This window comes from Heliangelus exortis, chromosome 10 (assembly GCF_036169615.1).
Source record: "Heliangelus exortis chromosome 10, bHelExo1.hap1, whole genome shotgun sequence".
Classification (NCBI taxonomy): Eukaryota; Metazoa; Chordata; class Aves; order Apodiformes; family Trochilidae; genus Heliangelus; species Heliangelus exortis.
Window position 1 is genome coordinate 7,504,547 of NC_092431.1, and position 20,263 is coordinate 7,524,809.

Sequence of the window (20,263 nt, forward strand, 5' to 3'; positions counted from 1 at the left end):
GACTATGAGGTATTAAGAAGTTTCTGGAAGGGGAAAGTATTTGTGAAGCTTGCACTTTTGTGTCTTCTCTTTGGAGTTAAATAAAGGACAAAATTCCAAAACCCAAGGTGAGTTCACTAGGAACTGATCCAATTGGAGGAACTGAATTTGTCAAAGTACAGATGTCCAGATGTAAGCTACAACCCCAGACCTACTTTGTTCTCAGTGGGAAGAAGTCAGGGCTTTTAATGTACAATTGATCTCATTACATAGGGGACATAACAGTAGGTCAAATCAGTCTCCCCAGGTAAATTACAGATGTTCAAGGTCATATGAGAAACAGACCCTTTTTCTGTAGTTAGTAATAGTCATGTAATAGATTCAACAGAAAGTTACTTCCAACCATTAGCTTTCCTGAAGCTTAAAAGAAGAGTCAGAAGAACCATTATATAATGATTTTGTAGACACACCATGACACTCCTCTCCGATAAAAATATTTCTCTGTAATATTTCATTAAATTTCCTGAGTAGCAACTGTAAGAGGTTGACGGCTGCCAAGAGCTGTGAGGTTGCTGAATAGAATGAATGGTATTTCTGGAGCACTGCCCAGACTTGAGACAAAATTTAACTCATCTTCATGCATACATTTGCAATATACCTCCAAACTAAAATAGGGATTTAACTCCATCACGAGGTACTAGTGAGATCACATTAGAGCTCAGAATTGGTTATATCAATAGAAGCTTCTAAGTGAATCCAAAGAGAAAGGTGATCTTTCCATAGCTATTTTTTCTGGGATGTTTGTGACCTTGAGTTGTGTTCTCCCAGCATGCACACTGATTCAGTCGTTGGTAGCAGGATAATTATAATCTGAGCTCCATTTTGTTTCTTTGTACTACTTCAGAGTATATTAGCAGCTATTCCTGTGAGCAGGAAATACTGTGCCTGGGAAGGCTATCCTGCAAAAATTTAGAAAATGTAGGATAGGAATTAAGCCAGATCAGGACTGATGAATTCATCATATCTCTTTGCTTTCTTTTGCTGCTAACAATCTTCCCATGAAAACCAGACAAAAAATATTGAAAGACAGGAACAAGAAGAAAATACAAAAACTGTGTGGCATTTACATGACATCAATCTGTTCAATCTGCTTATATGCTTTGTCCAACTTTTTCTGACCTATCTGTTCAAACTGTAAACTTCTTGACATCTATCCTGTCACCTACAGAATGCCAAGCACTTTGGAGTACAAGGGGAGTGCCAGTCTCAAGTAAGATTTTTAGGTATCACCATAATACAAAAAGTAATAAGAAATACACTCAAATAGCTAAATAACTAACATTCCCTCTTTTTTCATAGTTAATCTTTTGATATGCATGCTGAAGAGATCAGTGAATAATAAATTGGGAACAGAGATAAATGTATTATTTTTAATTACTGAAGTACCACTTTTTTCAAGTAATACATCATCCATCAGAAGACAGAAGCACTAAACCCTATGAGTTCAAAGGAATCACGTGAGCTCAAGTCTCTTTGTTTCTTTTGCATACATATTTGATTCCAATACTTCAGTTGGATAACTAAGAGGTTTCAGAAATGCTTGTAGTTTTACTGAAAAAGATGTTCTGCACTTGTTCAAATGAATAACCTACTTAACAGCTACCCTGGATTTTTATAAAGAATAATCCAGTGAGAAGTTATCAGCACGCACTGATCACAATACATGACTGCACCAGCTTTAGTCACAAGGCTGATACTGGTTAGTTGGAATGCAACATTTTGATGTATGTTAATTACCACAGAGGAGAAGAAAAGCTTAGACAAATGGGAAGGAATTCTAATTCATGGTGTTAAAACTATATTAACAATAGATACTGAGCAAAATACTGACTTCTGTTAAAACTGCACCATAATACAATAGTTCCAGTTACTCTTACTATACTGTCTAATTGTTATCAAAAAAACACAACATTTAATCTTACCACTGAGAGGCCAGTGAGGAAAAGATATCAGTGGTTTCAGGTTCTTGAAATAGTTTCAAAAGTTCAGGTTCAGATGATAAGTCAGCAAGGATCCTTAACTCAATATGGGAAAAATCTGGAAATCAGTGTTAAAATAAATCTGTTGATCTAAAATAAAGACATACCTGCATTTTAACTAAACTATCACAAATAAAACCACAAGTTTTAGAATTGTTTGTTCCTTGCACTTAGAAAATCCAGATGCCTTTAAAAAGCTCATTCTGAAGAAATTATATTCCAGCTACAGATCACAAAGTGTCTGTTCCTTCTGTATCTTCAGGTGTCAATAAATCTTGTTGGCTCTTTGTCTCCCCTGACAAGGCCTACATGTAATCCAGTTCAAAAGCACACTAAGGGGTGCACATCATGTAACAATATTAATTGATAGTAAGGGATTTGACAGCCTTGGAGAATATAATGTCATCCAAAGGAGGGGGGGGACAATAAAAGAATCATGAACATTAATATGTATGAGAATAATACAACATACTATCTTACCTGCTGCTAAAAATGTATATCCTTTTTTGGAAACAAACAATGTTCTTGGGGAAATTGTTAGTATTTCCTCTTCTTTTCCTAGAGAGGAGACAAGTTATTTATGTAACGAATCCCAGTTCAAAAATACCATGTTGCAAAACAGGGGGTTGTAAATAACATACCAAATACACAACTAAAACCACACAAATGGCAGAGTAAGAAACCCAGCAGAGCACCAACCACTGCAAGTATTTTAGCGTATCAGTCATGTACAACATCTTCACTTCTGCCATCCTTGTGATATTTCTTACTTCTTCTTTTTCAAAACAAACTCTTCCCCCCAAAATAGTGAGCAAGGATCTAAAATAATTAGCATTATTCACAGGTCACCTAATAAAGTAGGCAGTTAGATAAGGATGAGTCTATAGAGATGAGGTTAAAATTACATTTTCTTATCTTTAAACATGCTGCAGCAATGTGTTAATAATGAATTTCTGAGTTATTAGAAAACTCAGTGTATTGGAAAAGCAGCACATCCTGAAAATACTGGTAGATAGGGATGGTGGTTTGAAATACAACATAATTAATATGACCACCATAACAGTAGAAAAAATAAGTGTCTTAATAAAGGAATGAAAAACTTAGAAACATTTTTGAGAAGCACATATTGTATGAGCATTAACAAAATTGATTGGACTGCTTCCAGAAAGGCCTGAGTTCCACAGCTATGCATGGCAGCTCAGGTTTACACAGCCACGGCTCACGGATTTTTTTAATAACAACTTAAAATTAATCAGACACATAAAAAAAAAATGTCAAAGTTTTACATTGCTCCTGAGACTCCTGTTTTATGTTCTGTATTATTTCAAAGACAGGGGGTGAATAGCTCTGAAAAGGCAAAACTGCAGTTATCTGAGTACAGAGAGCAACAAATGAGCAGCATTTCCAGCTCTGGCTGGGAAAGGTGTTCAAGAAGAAGAGTTTGAGTTAGCAAATCTCTGTTTCACTCTAGTATTGTGGGTTTCTCTCTTTATCACCTGGGTCATGCTTTACTTGGCTTTACTTTGATTCTCTCTGAATCATCAGCCTCAAATCTTTTCTGTTACAGAAAACAACATTTCTGACTAGCTGCTGGGGTCTAGTTCTGAGTTTGGTGACAGTGACCCAGCATTAACATCTCCTCAGAAAAAGCTCTATGAGCTTAATGCACACAAAATCATCCCTAGGATATTCAGACTTAGAATGTACAATCTGACTTGGAAAAAGGAGTAGCGAGATATCTGAGGGAAATAAAAATTTCTAAAAGTGTGTGACTTTAGATCAGTGCTGAAACAGCAAAATTTTTGCAGAACAACCAGTACAAAGTAGTTGGTTTAAATGATAATTTTTAACTAAGCACCAATAATCTATTCTACTCAATAATTCTAGAGCTACTGTCTGCTTAAAAATATAATGACTCAGTAAAATTATTAGTAAAACTGTCTTTTCATGTTAATAAGAACACAGTTTACCTTTTATGTACTGTTTCTTAGTAATTCTAACTGGATGTTTGGAGATGCCTTGAATGTTCTACAAGTAATAAGAATTAAAATACTTAATAACTGTTTATGAACAGTTTATAAGAAGCATAAGAACATTAGAGCCAACTAGATTTTCCTGTATAATAAATAAGATCAAGCACTTTGCCCTTCAAAGGAATCTTCATACTTCTGTCATTTATACACTTTTGAATATTTGCTCTTCCTTGAAAACTGGAAACTTGTAAGAAATATTTCTCACTGGCAGCCTTTCCAAATCCTAATCCCTGGATCACCACAGAACATAATTAGTAACCAAATAAAAACAATTTTCTTCTCCTTTTAACCTCTATTTTTTAGATAAGATGCATTACCTCCAAGAAAAGAATGGATGTGAGCCTCGCCTTAAGCTAAGAGAACAGATTCTACTTCATCCTGCAGAAAATTTTCTAATATTTATTACCACTTTTGTTACATGCATGGTAAAGTAAAGAAGGAGCTCTTTATTAACTACAGCACATCAGTTTAGGTTATAAATGAGAACTGTGTTTATCAGCAAACATGAAGGACTAGGAATATCAGATTTTCCTTTAAAGATCTGGGTTCATACACCTCCAGTACAGAATGAAGGATGATACACGATAGCTTTATGGCATAATGTCTCTTCATCTGGAAAAGTAACTTATGACTAGAGATGATGTGTATGAAGCTCAGTTTTGAAAATTCCAGGCAATTAATTTGCAAGTGGTTCAGGAATCAGATGAATATACTAATATTATGTAATAGTGTGAATTCAGGGGATGGGAGAAGTGCTGTATAATTTCCAAATCAGAATGAACACTTTCTATGTAATTTTGAACTCATAATTGTTATTTTAAACTTAACAGGAATGTAATCAGACTGGGAAAGCTATGGAAATTTAAAGCAGAAGTAAAAGAACAAAACCCCAGAAACAGAACAGGGTCATTTCTATTCTTAGTATGGCCCTCAATCTACAGATAGTTGTAGGAAGCAGTAAGTTCTCCTCTCAGGCTCCTTTTCTCCAGACTAAACAAGCCCCATTCCCTCAGCTTCTCCTCCTTGTTCTCTAGACACTTCACCACTTTCGTTCTCCTTCTTTGGACACTCTCCAGCACCTCAGTGTCTTTCTTGTAGTAAGGGTCCCAAAAACTGAACACAGAATTTGAGGTGCAACCTTGTAGGGGCAGCAGTCACATCCCTAGTCCTGCTGGCCACACTTATTCTGAAATAGGCTAGGATGTCACTGGCCCTACTGGCCACCCAAGTGCCAACCAGCACCCAAAGTTTTTTCTCTGCTGGGCAGCTCTCCAGCTGCTCTTCCTCAAACCTGTAGCATTGCCTGGAGTTGTGTAGGACCCAACACTTGGCCTTGTTGAGTCTGAGGTTATGACTGGTAGAAAGCTCAAAAAAAACCCCCACTCCCTTACAATTTTACCCTTTTCTTTTTCACTTTTTTTTTTTTTTAATCAGTGAAATCCTTTTCCGTTTTTCCCTACTACACCACTAAATTTTGTAATATGGTTATCACACTTAAAATAAAAAGCACTGAATCTGATCTGCACTAAAGCCACTTTGAATATGATAAACAGGCTGTCTCTTGCCTGAGTGTCTAAAACTGACATATTGCTTTGGCAGTGGACCTGCCACACAGGGGCATAGGACTCCATTGCCTCTTCTACAATTCCACATTTCCCCAGCATCTCTATGTTTGTTGCATGACTGGTTTTTAGTTAAATTCTTTAGAAAACATCATGCTGGGAAAGCTGGAAGCACAGGCTTAGCAGAAAAAACATCTCATTAGCAACATTAGATTAAAACTGTACCTGTTGACAAACTGTTGATTTCTCTCCTCCTGCCTTCATAATCTGTTTTCTGTTTGGTTTGGGGTTTTTTTTGTTCGTTTTGCTGTTTTGTTTGTTTGTTGTTTTTTGCTTGGTTTGTTTTTTTATTTCCCCCTCCCTAAAATCCATTACTCTGGTGTTTTAGCACAGATTAGAAATCTCTTTTCTTGATTCTAAAAATATGTCTATTAAAACTAGTTCTAATTATGTCTGTTGCTTCAGGTGAAGGCAGCATAGACTCTGTCCTAAACTGTTTGCTTCTGTAAACAGAGCCATTCAGAAACTGACAGCCTTCACTTTGGCAAGAAGACTCAGAACTGGTGGGCTCTTGATGTCTCACAGAGCCCCACAAACCCAGTTTTCTCACCAAGCACTCAAGGCTTGCAGAATGGATTCTCTAATCTGCAAGGGAAGATGTATCAAAGAAGAGTAGAATTGCCAATGAAATCAAAAGCTAATCAAATGCATCAAATAATATAAAATTCCCAGTATGACAATTTATTCACAATTAGTTACATTTTCTGTTGAGCTTTCCATTTTTGGTATCCAAAATTCTACATCTACATTTGCAATTGATTTTTAATTCCTTCCTAGGTTAAAACCCAGTACAGCATTTTGGTTCTTCAGAGGATTACAGTACACAGACAGATTTTGGATACTTTACTTTTCAATTCAGTATATTTAGACTACACCTAATCACAGAGGCTGGCAATAAATTTTAATTATTTCTTACTCTGTAAGTAGCATTGCTGATCACATTTCCTATGCTGGATTCAGCTAACCCATACCTCTCTTCCTCTCCATATACACTTTCAGTAGCAAAAATTGCTTTGTTTCAAGTATATAACCCCAGTCAACCCTGATAACTACACAGAAATAGATGTCCATGTATGTATACAAAGGCATCTATAGCTATATGTATATCCTTTTTCACTAGGAAATGGCTCAATAGTCTACTTACTGCTCAGATCTGCATTTCTAAAGATCCATGGAATTTATCTTTCTGAAGGCCTACAAACCACTGGGAGGGGAGCAGAAAAAATCCCCATTAGGTTACTGAAATAAATGGGAATTCTCAGAGATACCTGCAGACTATTCCATGGACATTTGATTCTGATTAATTCCTGCTCTGATCTAAGGGCTTATTTAAAAATAGGAACAAAGACAAAATTTACTACTGATATAAGAGTATCTATTCATAAATGTATACAGGATGTATGTGCCATGAGAAAAAAAAACAAAAAACGAAGCAGTTAGACCACATAAAGTTATAATGTATGTATACTGTGATGTGGCAACTAATCCACCTGCTGCTGCAATGAGGCATAGTGCCAAACACTAGACCAAAATAAAGACAATAGAGAAATTAAATATTGTTTTACTATGGCTACCAATGCAAGGAAACAGCAAAAAGTAGTTGTACTTATTGTAAAGGAAAAAGTTCAGAGCAGCAAAATTCTAATTTATCTAATGAAATGTAACACTTCAGCAAGAACTGAAGAATTTTAAGTCCAAAAGTTTCTGGAGATTCTCTTAGTACCTTCTCCTCCAGAAAGCTGGTGAAAATCATTAAGCCACAACTGTTCTCTTTGAACAGGAACTCATCTCTTTACAATGAAACACAAAGTAAGCTTTCAAATTCATGGCATCTGTTTGATGATTGGCATTCCATTATTTTTGGAGCAGAAGTAATACTTTGGGGTTTTTCTGCTCCACATGGGACTGCACTTACTGATAAATTGTGCTCCCATAGCTCACTTAATCAATTTGAGAAGAAAGGTAAGCTCAGGTGAGTTGCTTCCTTAACTATCAACTCCTGGCTTAAAAGCCAAAGCTACTAGAGAAATAGTGAGGAAAACTGCCCTCTGCCCAAAGCAATATTCTTGCAATGCAGAACAGAACGGGTTCAGGTCCTGAGGGCACTCAAAAACATGCAATTCGCTTTGTTTGTCTGCTATCTCCAAACCTGGTAACAACACATTCATGAGAAATTACACAGCAGAAATAAAAAAAACCTTCATGATTTCTCACTTGAAAAACTGTCATATTTAATTTTTGTCCATAGCAGGACTTTTTTATTACTGCAAAGGAATCAGCACTTATTTTTTGTGACTTACACGTAAGACACAATTTCAATACAGTCTTAAGATCTAATTTTTAAAATACAGAATGTAGCTCTATAAGTAGAGAAAATGTGAAAATGAACAAGGCCACCACAGCAACTAAACCCTGGTATATATGTGTACACACATGTCTAAGCAAATCTTGACTTGTCTGCAATTGCCACCTAGTGGGCTACTTAAAAATTAAATACATCTATTTTCTTTGTCAAAAAACCACAGAATCATATAGACCTCTGGTAAAGGGTCTCTTATTTTTTGTTAGTGTTTTCAAGCAGTGAACAATCATTCAAAGGTAATGCACCCCCCTCTTGCCTTACCCGGCAGCACAGAATAATCAAGAGTTTTAGATTTCAGTCAATTGGGAGACTTAGAAGTAATTCATCAACTTCCCACAAAGTCAAGCAGCTTTCAAAGTGAATACAAAGCAACAAGAAAAGGGCAACCAAACATACTGACCTTTTGTGTTAGAGAGTTGGCAATAAGAACACAGTATTTGATCTATGACCAGTCCTCTTTCTGCCATATACTTTGAAATTTTGATCTGGGAATGACGTCAGGTAATGATGTGGCAACACATGAGAAAGGATTTGATGAGTGATTTTTGAAATAACAAAAATTATTTTGTTTTACTAACTTACTGATTTGACACGCTCTGTGACAAATTATTTTCTCAAGTCATTGGTTCAGCCCAGATGCTTGATTATATACTGACAGATACTAAACTGCACAGCAAGCAAGGGAGTTTGTATATATGCAGCTCTACACATCTGTCAAGGAGTCAGACTTTTTTTGTTTCCTGTATTTTAACTGACTACACTGAATTACTTATTTCATTTAATTTTCCTGAAAAAAAAATATACTCAGAGCATAAACAGGGTTAAACTAATGTTCATTAATAGAGGAGGCTATTAAACTCTGGGATGAACTCCAAGAAAATAGGATTTGTTTCTGTGAACAGTGTTAAAGCAGAGATAACAACCTTCAGAGTAGTAGTTGGAGCAAGTAAATATTGTACTAGTCCTATATTAGCTGTATATTATAGCTTTAAAGTAATCTGTGTCAAAGGAATATTGCCAAAGATACTTTAAACAAATTAAAATGACTACTTCAAGATTGGAGGAATTTCTTTTCTAAAGATGCAACAGTTTTATGAAAGAGTAAAATTTAGCATGTCAAGCAAGACTGTTCTACATATTGAGGAACTTACTGAGCATCTGTTAGCAGGGAATTCCTCTTATAAGGCTACAAAAGACTGTGAGCTGGAGGATGACTGAGGGAGTTAAAAGAAACGTAAACAGCCAGTGTCTCTTTCTTAATTAGAAGTGAGGAAAATACAATTCTTGATTTATAGAAGTGGCCCTTAACTCTAAGTTCCAAAGAACCACAACCAGCAGATGATCATGTTAGGAAGGGACAGCTAAGGATGAGGCCATATGGGTGTCAGCAAGGTGACTTCTGTTCTTTTCTGACTTCAATGATGCTCATATGAATGATTATTTTGTTACTCTTGTTCCAAACCTGAGAGACTGCATCCATCAGCAAAACTCTGTGTGAAATTTCCTGAGGTTATATGAAAAGATGCTGAGGAAACAGAGAATCTGCAAATTTTCTTTTCATTGACACAGAAAAAAAGAACTGTTAGCAGAGAAATCTGAACGAAATAGGGATGGTAGAGCTACAGAGATAATATCCCTGAAATTCTTTGGAATACCAACAACTAAGCTTTTGAAAATCAGTACTGTCTGAGAACTGGACCATCCAGAACAAGAACTCTCTTTTGCTGTACCTAACTTTTGATCTTCCTCTATAACCCATTCTGGTTTTACCATTCTTCATTTCTGTCTCCTCCATTTGTTGCCTTGTCAGAACTCAGATTTTCTGAAGTAATTTTTGCTGACTGAAAACAGAACATGAAAAGAATGCTGTATACCAAAATAAACTATTTATTCAGTCTTGATATGTTAAAACAGCGAAATCTATGCTGAGACCAGAATTAGACTGTCATGTCCTTGTAAAATGGAATTTGGCCATTAGAGGAACATGCTAACTCCTCTCATTTTTGAGAGTTTGTAAGACATGACGGAATTTGTGTGCCTGAGCTTTTTGTTTGGTTTTAATTGTCCCCTTTAACATAAATCTCCAAGTTTTGAGTATTTCCTGCAAGTATATAGATGGAAATCCCACAAATGGAATAATGAATTGAAGAACAAAAAGAAATAATCTTCAAACATAATTTCTAAAATCATAATCAATTCCCAGGGTACCAACAGATAATTTCATAATAAATAGGCACACAAGTATTTTATGTAATAAAAGATCAGACACATGTTTCTGCACGTTGCTGAAGATTCAACCTGAGCAGAAGTCTTATGGATGAGGACTGGGAAAATTCATTCAGTACGACATGGGCTCTATTGAACTCCTCAGTGCAGAGGTACAGTAACTGTGACCATGAGGAGACTTCAGGGGATGCCAGTGCCTGCCAACCCCAACCCCAAAAGGGTAAAATGAATCAGTACAGAACCAACTACCTTAACCAAGGCCACTCAACAGCAGCATGCACTCATGCTGACAATTCAATTTATACACAGTGTATTTAAATGCAGAATCTCCAAATGCTGAATAAAACAAGTGGAAGTATGCAGTGCCATCATCACTCTATCAGAGGAAAATTTTGAAGGAACCTTTTTCCTACAGTTTCTACAAGTCTAAGCTTCTCGGAGGAGGTTTTTGCCAGAAACTAAGGGAGAATGAAGGAGGAATTCAGCCTCCATAGTCAATATTTCATAATGTGTTAAAAATACTTGAGCTGATATTATTCTGAGTTGTATAGCTTTCATTTTTGAGCTGTTACTTTTAATGGCTCTCTATATTTCTATGCTAATGTTTAGTTTGTAGAAGAAATAATGGAAGACTTCCTATCTTATCCTATATAAATAAAATTCAAGCATTTTGGATGCAGATTACTGTGTGGAAGCAGATTTCTACTTGCTGCACAATTTCTTTAAATAACACACAGAATAATTATACATACAAAGCTAATCCCAAATAGAAGAGAAGCTATACACATGACTGAATGGCTCTTATTATTACAGAATTACAGCCCAGATGATACTCCAAGCTTTTCTGAGCCAAATGGAAAACATTCTGCTATAAAATGCAACTCCATGTATTGGATACACCACATTCAGATACATGAACTTGCACAAATCAGGAGCATTACTTTAGAGAATGCGAAAGACTTGCATATATCATAGAAAAGGATATTTTGTGTACTCTAAATACTAAGAAAAAAAAGCCTATGAAGAAGAAATCTTATTTTTGCATTTGGATATTAATTCAACATGATGTTGTTCTGGAGAATCAGACATGAATGGTATGAAATGACTAACACTGACTTTCATATTGTGGTTGTTACACCAATAACAAAATAAAACAAAAAATCCTACTGTGATGTTATCATGGTGTAAGTTTTCATCATGAAAGTAAATAAATCAAAGTCTTGCCAACATGCTCATTCCCTCATTTTTAAGTAAAATTTCCCTATGATAAAACAAACTGTGTTGAGTGAGGAAGAGGGGAAATAGAGAACTACTGCCTCCAACACTGTAAATATGGTTTCTTTAAATGCTACAACCTTCACTAAAATACACTTCTAAAACAAGAGATTGTAAAAATATCAAAACTCTGAATACTCATAAAATGAGATACTATTTTAGTCCTATTAGCAGAGTCATAATCAGCATATGGTTCAAGAGTATTGGAAGAAATATACTGAAAAGAAACATGGCACAAAAATACGTTCTGAACACAAGAGCCACTCAGAGAGTACAGACCAAGCATAACAAACAGCACACACACGCTGACTTTCTCTAATAGCACATTGACTCATCTGAGTGACATTTGCCTGTACTGACTGGAAAATATGACACAAAATTCCTTTCATACAAAGGTCCAGGAAAACACAGACATTCTCATCTCTGTTAAGACAACCTACCACATCAGAGCATACTTACCTAAAAATGTTTTTTTTTACCTTAGATGATGCTATAGGAGACTTTTGACAAGATATTTTATATCAACCTGTCATATGTCTGACTTGTCTCTACACCTAGTACTTCCCAACAAAAACACTTTAAAAAAGACAAAACACACTCTAGTAAAATCAATGCAAATACAAGATCCATACTGTCTGTACATTTTAAGTCAATATTCCTTTCAGGGTAGGAAAACAAGTTTAAAAACAATATACTTCTAATAGTGCAGTTTCAAAAGCAGCTCAGACACTGGTTCATTTCTGAAAACAAATAAAGGAAGATGCGATCACATCCCCACTCCCAGACCTGATGTCAGGCTCCTTACATTGCATCAGCTCTTTCAAAGCCTTCTAAAAGCTGTGAAGGAAAGGGGCAGGGGAAAAACAGGAGGACACTTCAAATCTGCACAGTAGCTCAGCACTATCAGAACACCTTATACAACAGTCTGGTTTTGCTGGAATCCAATTGTGATTACAGATGATAAAAAGCTCTGGTAGTATCACAGATCAGCCTGGAGCTTTAATGAGACCTGGGGAAAAATTGCCTAAAATGTAAGAGCTGTCACAATAGTTTTGATAGCATGATTCTGACAGCCTTGCTTGGGGTGTGTGTGGGTGTGCTAAGGATGCAAAATCTCTGTTGTTATGAAAGGGAGACCAACAGACAACAACACATCCACACTGTCCCAAAGGTAATCCAAAATTACATTTGAGTTTTATCTCGAAGAGAATTAGCCCATTCACTCTGGAAAACAGCCCAGAAGGGAATACAGAGACAGTGTGAATAATCAGAAAAACTGATTTCCTTAGATAATTGACAGAACAGACTCATTTTTGATGACAGTTGCTCAGAGGGGTCTCTATTTCAAGAGGCTGTCTCTCCCAGATGGGTGATTTATTATTCATATTGTGAGCACGTTAGTAACATCCATTTTCTAATCAACAAGCATGCAATTCTCTACCACTTTTTCACTATCAGAAAATATTACTTATATCTGTTGGATATTGGATATTACTTATATCTGTTGGAGGTATATTCAATATTTCAGAGTTTTTTAATGGTATTTATTTGAGAATATTAACATTTGACATACCCCAATTAGTTTCTCTTTCAAATTATATTCCTGCTTTCCAAATGAAAGGCTAACATGCTTCTTTGATTGACAGGTTAAATTATTTTGTTTCTTTGCCTTTTTGGACAAACTGGTAAATGCATTTGCCTGGGGAGAAATAGGAATGCTTTTTTGCTTTTTTTTTTTTTTTTTTTTTTTGCACTTGGTCTGAGAAGGTAAAAAAATTTTTCTTCAGCATAGCTTCTTGGTACTAAAAGGAAGGAAATGCTCCCTGAAGCCAACCATTTTGTGCTATCTGGTTTAATGATAGAAACATCTTCTGAAGTAGAGAAGTGTAAACTCATTAGTAGCATTTCAGTTCTCCCTGCTGCAGAAGCCTGAAGGAAAAAAAATCTTAATACAGAATATCTGATTCTATAGCTGAAATTTACATCTTAAACCAAATTAGAACATCCAATTATATGCAATCTTTATAACTCAAGTTAGGATTTCTCTCTGTTCATTCTGAAGAAAGCTTGGTCTTAATTAACTTTAGGACTTTCCATCTCTATCATGACTTATTTTTGCTTTAAAAAGTGGGAGGCTGGAAAGTGCTATTTCAAGGTAGGTTTGGAGAACATAAACAAGTTTTTATTAATGCAATCCATATACTTAATAGGAAAGTTATCCATGAGTTATATAATTAAAGGAGTATCCTAATGCAGATAAAACTAATATATTTACACAAAAATAAAAATAGCATATTCAAATAATAAATCTAATTAACTTCCCCCAGTAGTAAGTAATCCATCACAAAGTGGAAAAAACAGTTAGCCTATGGATTTATTATAAAATAATTTGACTGAAAAATTATAGGGTTTATATTTCTTCTAGGTTTCAGATACAAAGGTTCTCTTGAAATACACAGTTACAATGTTATATAGCAGATTACAATAACAAATGTGACTCTCTTTGGTGTCAGACTATGTTATTATATAAACACTGTTATTTGTGAAAAATGCCTTAATTATGCAGCACCTTTGTAGAAAAAGAAACCAAACGAGAAGAAATGGACCATACATTTAAGTTAAAATTGATATATACATGGAGAGCCACTGAAGTAAAGCTCGAAGTTGCTGCAACACAGAAGTCACAAAAATCCATGTGAATAAGGTCATCTATTGACAGAAATCTACATAAAGCCAAAACATACATCATCAGGTGTGAATTTGTGTGAAAGAAGATCACAGAAGAGTTCATCTGAAAAAGAAATCCTATTCTGTACCTCATTTCTGGTCATTTCCCCATTTAATGTCTCAAAGCAAAAAGGACAGATCCATTCCCTTTAGAAAACAAATGAAAGATAAAAACCTCTTTGTTTGGAACCCCATTTCCCACAAACACTGAAGCAAATAGGATGTTTTTTTCTATTTAAATTTTTGCTTTATCTGATTTACACTTATCTTTTGTTTTAATCACTCCTTAAAGCATTTAAAAACACAGCGAAAAATAAACTACTTCAGCAATTATTCAGCTAAAATCTGACATAACATCACAGTAACTGCAAAAATATCTACAATATTTATTTCTGGCAAGAATCTTCCCAATCCTTTAACACTTAGTGAAGTGACTGGGCAAAGTAGTGTCTCTTCTCTATCAATAAATGATTCTGAAACAGATGGCATGACTTCCATAAACATTTCGCACAAAAAAAGGCAGGCCAATGTTTTTCCTTGTAAGGAGATGCTAACCTTAGGCAACCCTGGTTACTAACTTTAGCAGCATTATTTTGGAAGAAAAAAAAAAAAAAAAAAAAAAAAGAACTTTAAGTAGATTTTGTCATTTGTAGCATGACAGACCAAGTGTCAGCTTAGCTTGTATGTGCTTGTTCATGACCCCTGTCTGCTCAGATCCTCACTTGTAAATGCCTGTGCATCACATCAGAATATTTATTAAACTGTGACCTTCATTATCTTCTTCTTCATTCTCTCCCATCACTTTCCCCCATCGCTTTCTGGGTGCATGAGAAGAGGGAAAAGCAGTAACACTCCTCCATTAATTCAGAATCCTAGACAAATTTTTTTTTACTCAGCGAAAAAGCACAAGCACTTCCTATACTGTATGATGACAAATAGAATGCAAATAGGTATCATGAAGGTATGGAAGATACAAATGAAATCTGAAATGTCAAGATAGATAAAAAAAGAGATAAGGAAGTCACCAGTACCAAGGATGAGAATGTCCCAGGACTGGTTTCTAATCACCACACCAGGCAGGACTTGCTCAGAGCCACTTGAACTCACCTAAGCAAAGTGGTCACAGCATCCATTATGTCAAACATCCCAGAGCAGCCAATGCCCTTTCTCCCAAGACTGCATAAAGTTTCTAATGATATTTGTAGCCATGAAACTTAAGGCTGGTACCTGCATTGATAAATAAGCAGTACTCAAACCTGCATGGATAAGAACTGACAGTGCTTATGGGCACAAATTAAAAGCACAACAGCCTCATAGATTCCATGTAGCCTCCATAAGCCAAGTCCCACTTCTGCATCTATTCATTCCCCCTCTCCTGCATGGCCAGGTCAGGTCTTTGCTAACAAAGGCCATGACTAAACCAAACAGAACATTTCCATAGGAAGTCACTACTTTTCTAGTGCCTTGACTTGAGCCCCTGAAGCAGTCTGTAGCCCTGTGTCCTCCCACACCAGGTTCTGCACACGCAGCTATGGGCTGTGACAGAAGCAGAACACAAGAAGGCCTCACCAGTCCCTACAGTCCAAAGGTTATCATAATGCTTCCCAAATTTCAAGCAAAATGCTGTAACAAAACATATTTAAATATGCCCTTAGAAAGGTCACTTTGGCAAAAGAAAAAAAAAAAAATAAACACAGCTTCTATCAGTCCAGAAAGTCACATAAAAGACACTTCATCCACAAACATGTCCATGGTGATCACTATAGCCCAAGACAAGAAAGGAAGCACTCAATGTCACAGCCATAGAAGCATCTGGGAAGGCACCAGCATAGCCAGCTTTGTCCTTCTCTGATATGAGGCCTGATGCCAAATTCAGAAGAAAAGAGCTCCTGGTCTTTCTTGAGTTCTTCCTTTCCTTCTATAATCCCCAGGTCAGCTTCCAGGGCTCACTGATCTTTTACAAGGAGTGGTTCAAAAACACCAAGAATTCATTACAAAGTATTCAGTAAAAATCTAGATGGTCCATGCATACCCCACAGTTCTATCTCTCTGCTTCATGGAAACTCCAGGTACTAATACTAAATTCTGAGCTACTGATAGCAAGATAGTAATGTAAATAAATGTTCTAGAGCAAAATACATATTTAATAATGTTTTTCTGTCCATCATTTACATACAATACGGTAACTGCTAGATATATATATATTAAAAAAAAAAGCCCACAACATTCTCTGTGTTAGCAATATATTTTATAAAGAACATCATTTATTTATAATTAAAATGTAAATCTTCTAATAGGTGCACTTACTGGACGTTTGGATGAAAGTCTGCCAGTTGCAGTTCCTGTCTGATTCCACGTAGGGGAAATAAATCCCTGTAGTCAAAGTAGAAATCCCAAGAAAATGATGAAGATATACATCTAAATTTTATTTAATGGAAGTATTAACAGTAAAATACATTGCAACCAGGACTACAAAATCAAATACTTTATCATTTTCCATATATGAGTTCTTCAGTTGTTAATACTGCAGTCATTCTACATTCCTTTATGATTTGACCATATTTGACAGGTTACTTTTATATCTCTACCTTTCTCATGCACGTTCGGAGTCCATCCACATAAGTTGACTTCATCTTATGAACCTAAATTACATAAAAGTTTAGTTTTTAGATAAATACTTATTTCCTTTCCTTTGGAAAACTGAAAAAATGTTTTGCCCCAACTGTGTTATAGCAGTGCACAAATGTAACAGCGAATTTGTCAGTTGTTTTTGCAGCAGTTGTTTGCTGCCCATAATCTAACACAGTGCAAAATAGAAGTTTAAACACTAAATTTAACAACTCCTAATACCTAAAACTTCAAAATTTAAGTTAAAAAAATATTTAGCTGTGAGTATACTATATTTTTTGCAAATTTTGCCTTACTACAACTACATTATTTGAAAAGTATCACCTCACCTGTCTGTATTCTAAAATTATCTTAGGCAAAGGATGAAGATCTTGCAACTTAGTTAGCTGCAAAATAAAGAATGCGAGTAATTTGTATACTTTTCTGTTATGTTATTTTAAAAACTTAGACTAAATTTTGGAGGAAGAAATTATGTCACCAAGCTGAAAGGACAATATACTGGCTAAAGAATAATGTCCTTCAAGCAATCCCACTCAAGACCCAAGGAAACTTTCCTTCCCATTTCTTTTCCCTTCCTGTCCCTGACAGGTACAAAAAGACATGCAGAAAGAAAAACTTTTTCACATCAACTCTGAAAACACCATGGCTTGCCATGGGGGAGATTACTTATGGTCATTTGTATATGAAATAATCCATATATACACATATATTTATTTATACACACATATACACATAAACCAAAAGGAGAATTTCTCCTGTTCATCCCATAACACAAGCTCCAGGAAAGTTTCAAGAAATATTGAAATTGACAAATCCAAAAGCAATAAAATAAAGCTTTGACTGTAAATTGCCATAAAATTTCAACAAAATATGTGAAATGTTTCAGATAAACATTGGCTATTTATAAGCACAAGAAATATTTGGTACTACAACAGTTTAGGGTGAAAAATAGATGCACCTGTAAGAGAATGGAGATTTGAAAGGATAAGATTCTTCTCTTACCACCAGGGAGTGACAACATATTAAGATTAGTTACCTATTATTAATCTACTGGAAGGTTTTAGCCTACCTTTCTCTAAACAACCAAGTCTCAGTAATTGCTGGAAGGAGAGTACTGGACTAGATAAAAGCATTGCTATGATTACTGCAAACACATCTTATGTTCCCACAAAAAGATGACATGAATTCTAATTCACAGATCCCTCCCATCTCCCAAGGCTCTCTGTCACTCTCCAGATGACATATTTGATCTATTAAACCTCTTTCTCCTTGAGTACTGTGAGGTTTTTATGGTTACACTGTTGATACTACCTGAGAGATCATATCTGGTGGTTCAGACACTTGGCCTAAAGGCTGAATTTCCTCTTTCACTCATATGAAACAAATGCTGCCTTCCTACATCCCCCCAGAGGCACTCATTCTCAGCAATGAGTTGGATACTTTGACTCCCATGTAAACTAGAGCACCAAATTAGACAGGTGCAGACGACAGATGCTTCTTGTAAGAAGAAATGCCATTACTATTATTATTTTAACAAAAGGAAGGAGCATTCACATTTGCCTCAAGCTACAAAGAGGCTGAAGTTTGGTCTTGACTTCATCATTTTTACACAAATGTTTTTGGCAGGTTTCTGCAGTTGGGTGGGATCACACCTGAATACGTGCACCACTGAAAACTCTCTGCCAACAGAACAAACTGGAGAAGCTTCATAGTTATTGTACTGAACCTGATTATTTGATCTCTTGTAAAGGTCTATCATAGTATCTAAACTGTTTGATTATTATTGCTCTAAAGTAACAATATTCTATCATGATCCTGCAGATCAGGCTCCAAATACAACCCTTCTTACTGAAGACAAGCATCTCCACAAGGGGGGAAAAAAAAACAAACAAAAAAGAAACAACAACTTGAGGAAAATTCATGCACACAACAAGCAAAACACTGCACCATACAAAGAAAGTGACAACTCCCAACTTAAACCACAGATATCAAATAATTTCCCACAGAAATCCTTATCTAGCATAAAGGAGTTGAGAGTCCCTAAAAAGACAACAAAACGGCTTTATCCCAAATCTGACAGAAAAGATAAAATCTGGGTTGCTGTTTCCTTCACCATCATATTTGACATTAATTTTTTTAATTTCACCAGTGGTCTCTTTCACCCAACCAGTCAGTGATACATAGCTGCCAAAACACAACTAGTAAGAAAGTCTCCCTTCTTGGAGGACTGTGTTCATACATGCATGCTGACACTGCAGGTTGTAACCCTGATACATGACTAAAGCTTAGCTTTAACAACTAGCTTGTTTTTCCCTACTGTGGAGTGCAACTTTAATTTCTGGCCTAAGTAAATGAAATATCATTATTACAATAGAAAAATTAATCAAAATTGTTAGGAAAACTTTAGACAATTTCATTGGAATATAACTTCAAAGTTTTGCCAAATCATGCAGACGGTTTTAAAACAAGGACAGCACATGACCCCCACCCCCATCTCACCACAACTTCCGAGGTGGATGCAACTTGTTGCATTTCAGTTCTGTGAACTTTGTCACACAGTGCATGAAGTTTTAACTTTTCAAATAGTACCTACAGTAGGAAAAAAAACCAAAACAACATATAAGAGAAATCTTTCAGTGTATCAAGTGCTGAAATGGAAAGGAAAATTATTTGGTGCCTGAATTTAAGTCACGAAAACAGATTTCAAGGAACATAAAGCAAGCTGTAGCAAAGAGAAATAACACAATTGAAAGTATCAAATATTTTTTAGCAATTGACAAAGTAGTGGATGCACTAAAACAAAATGCAGATTACATAAAAATGTTCAAATACATAGTATCCAACAGTGCCAGAGTTATGAAAAACTGTTGTCTTCCATTAAAATCAGATAATTATGATCTAAGAAAAACTCAAGTTTTAAAAACAGTATTATATGCTTTACTATTCTTCTGTATCAGTACCAATTTACAGAACTGATAACTTAGATAATTACAGTGGTATAAATATTACCTCTCTGAGCTGACTACTGCTGGTCAAAAGGAATCGTTCTCCAGCAGCGTGATGAGCTTCCTGTTCAAGCTCTTTAAGTCTCAGCTAGGAATTAATACATCAGAATTATTCTGTTTACATTATTATTATTATTTTCAATATTCTACTACTTCCCTGTAAGTAAATACATTGTACTTCTACTTAAACATAGGGTACTTGACAATGTGCAAACATTGCTGGCCATCAACAGTTGGTTTGGTAAAATGCTTACATACTTTTAATCTCTATTTCTTGATGGAGAGAGGGTTCCAGAGAGGCCTTATAGCAGCCATACAGTACCTAAAGGGGCTACAGAAGAGCTGGAGATGTACTTTTTACAAGTGC

The 20,263-nt window shown here is 35.7% G+C and overlaps 1 protein-coding gene across 3 annotated transcripts in view; it reads right to left on the reverse strand.

Moving 5' to 3' along the window:
• The window catches only part of POLN (DNA polymerase nu), an 86,590-nt gene that overhangs the window by 39,445 nt on the left and 26,882 nt on the right, over positions 1–20,263 (reverse strand). The window contains exons 11-18 of one of the 3 annotated variants that reach the window (XM_071753313.1): positions 19,901–19,984; positions 19,391–19,480; positions 17,221–17,277; positions 16,852–16,905; positions 16,571–16,636; positions 3,989–4,046; positions 2,499–2,576; positions 1,962–2,076 (exon numbers count right to left, since the gene is read on the reverse strand). In XM_071753313.1, coding sequence (XP_071609414.1) covers positions 1,962–2,076; positions 2,499–2,576; positions 3,989–4,046; positions 16,571–16,636; positions 16,852–16,905; positions 17,221–17,277; positions 19,391–19,480; positions 19,901–19,984 — 602 coding nt within the window. The remainder of the gene's footprint in view (positions 1–1,961; positions 2,077–2,498; positions 2,577–3,988; positions 4,047–16,570; positions 16,637–16,851; positions 16,906–17,220; positions 17,278–19,390; positions 19,481–19,900; positions 19,985–20,263) is intronic. The other 2 variants (XM_071753314.1, XM_071753315.1) reach the window with 2 other exon arrangements.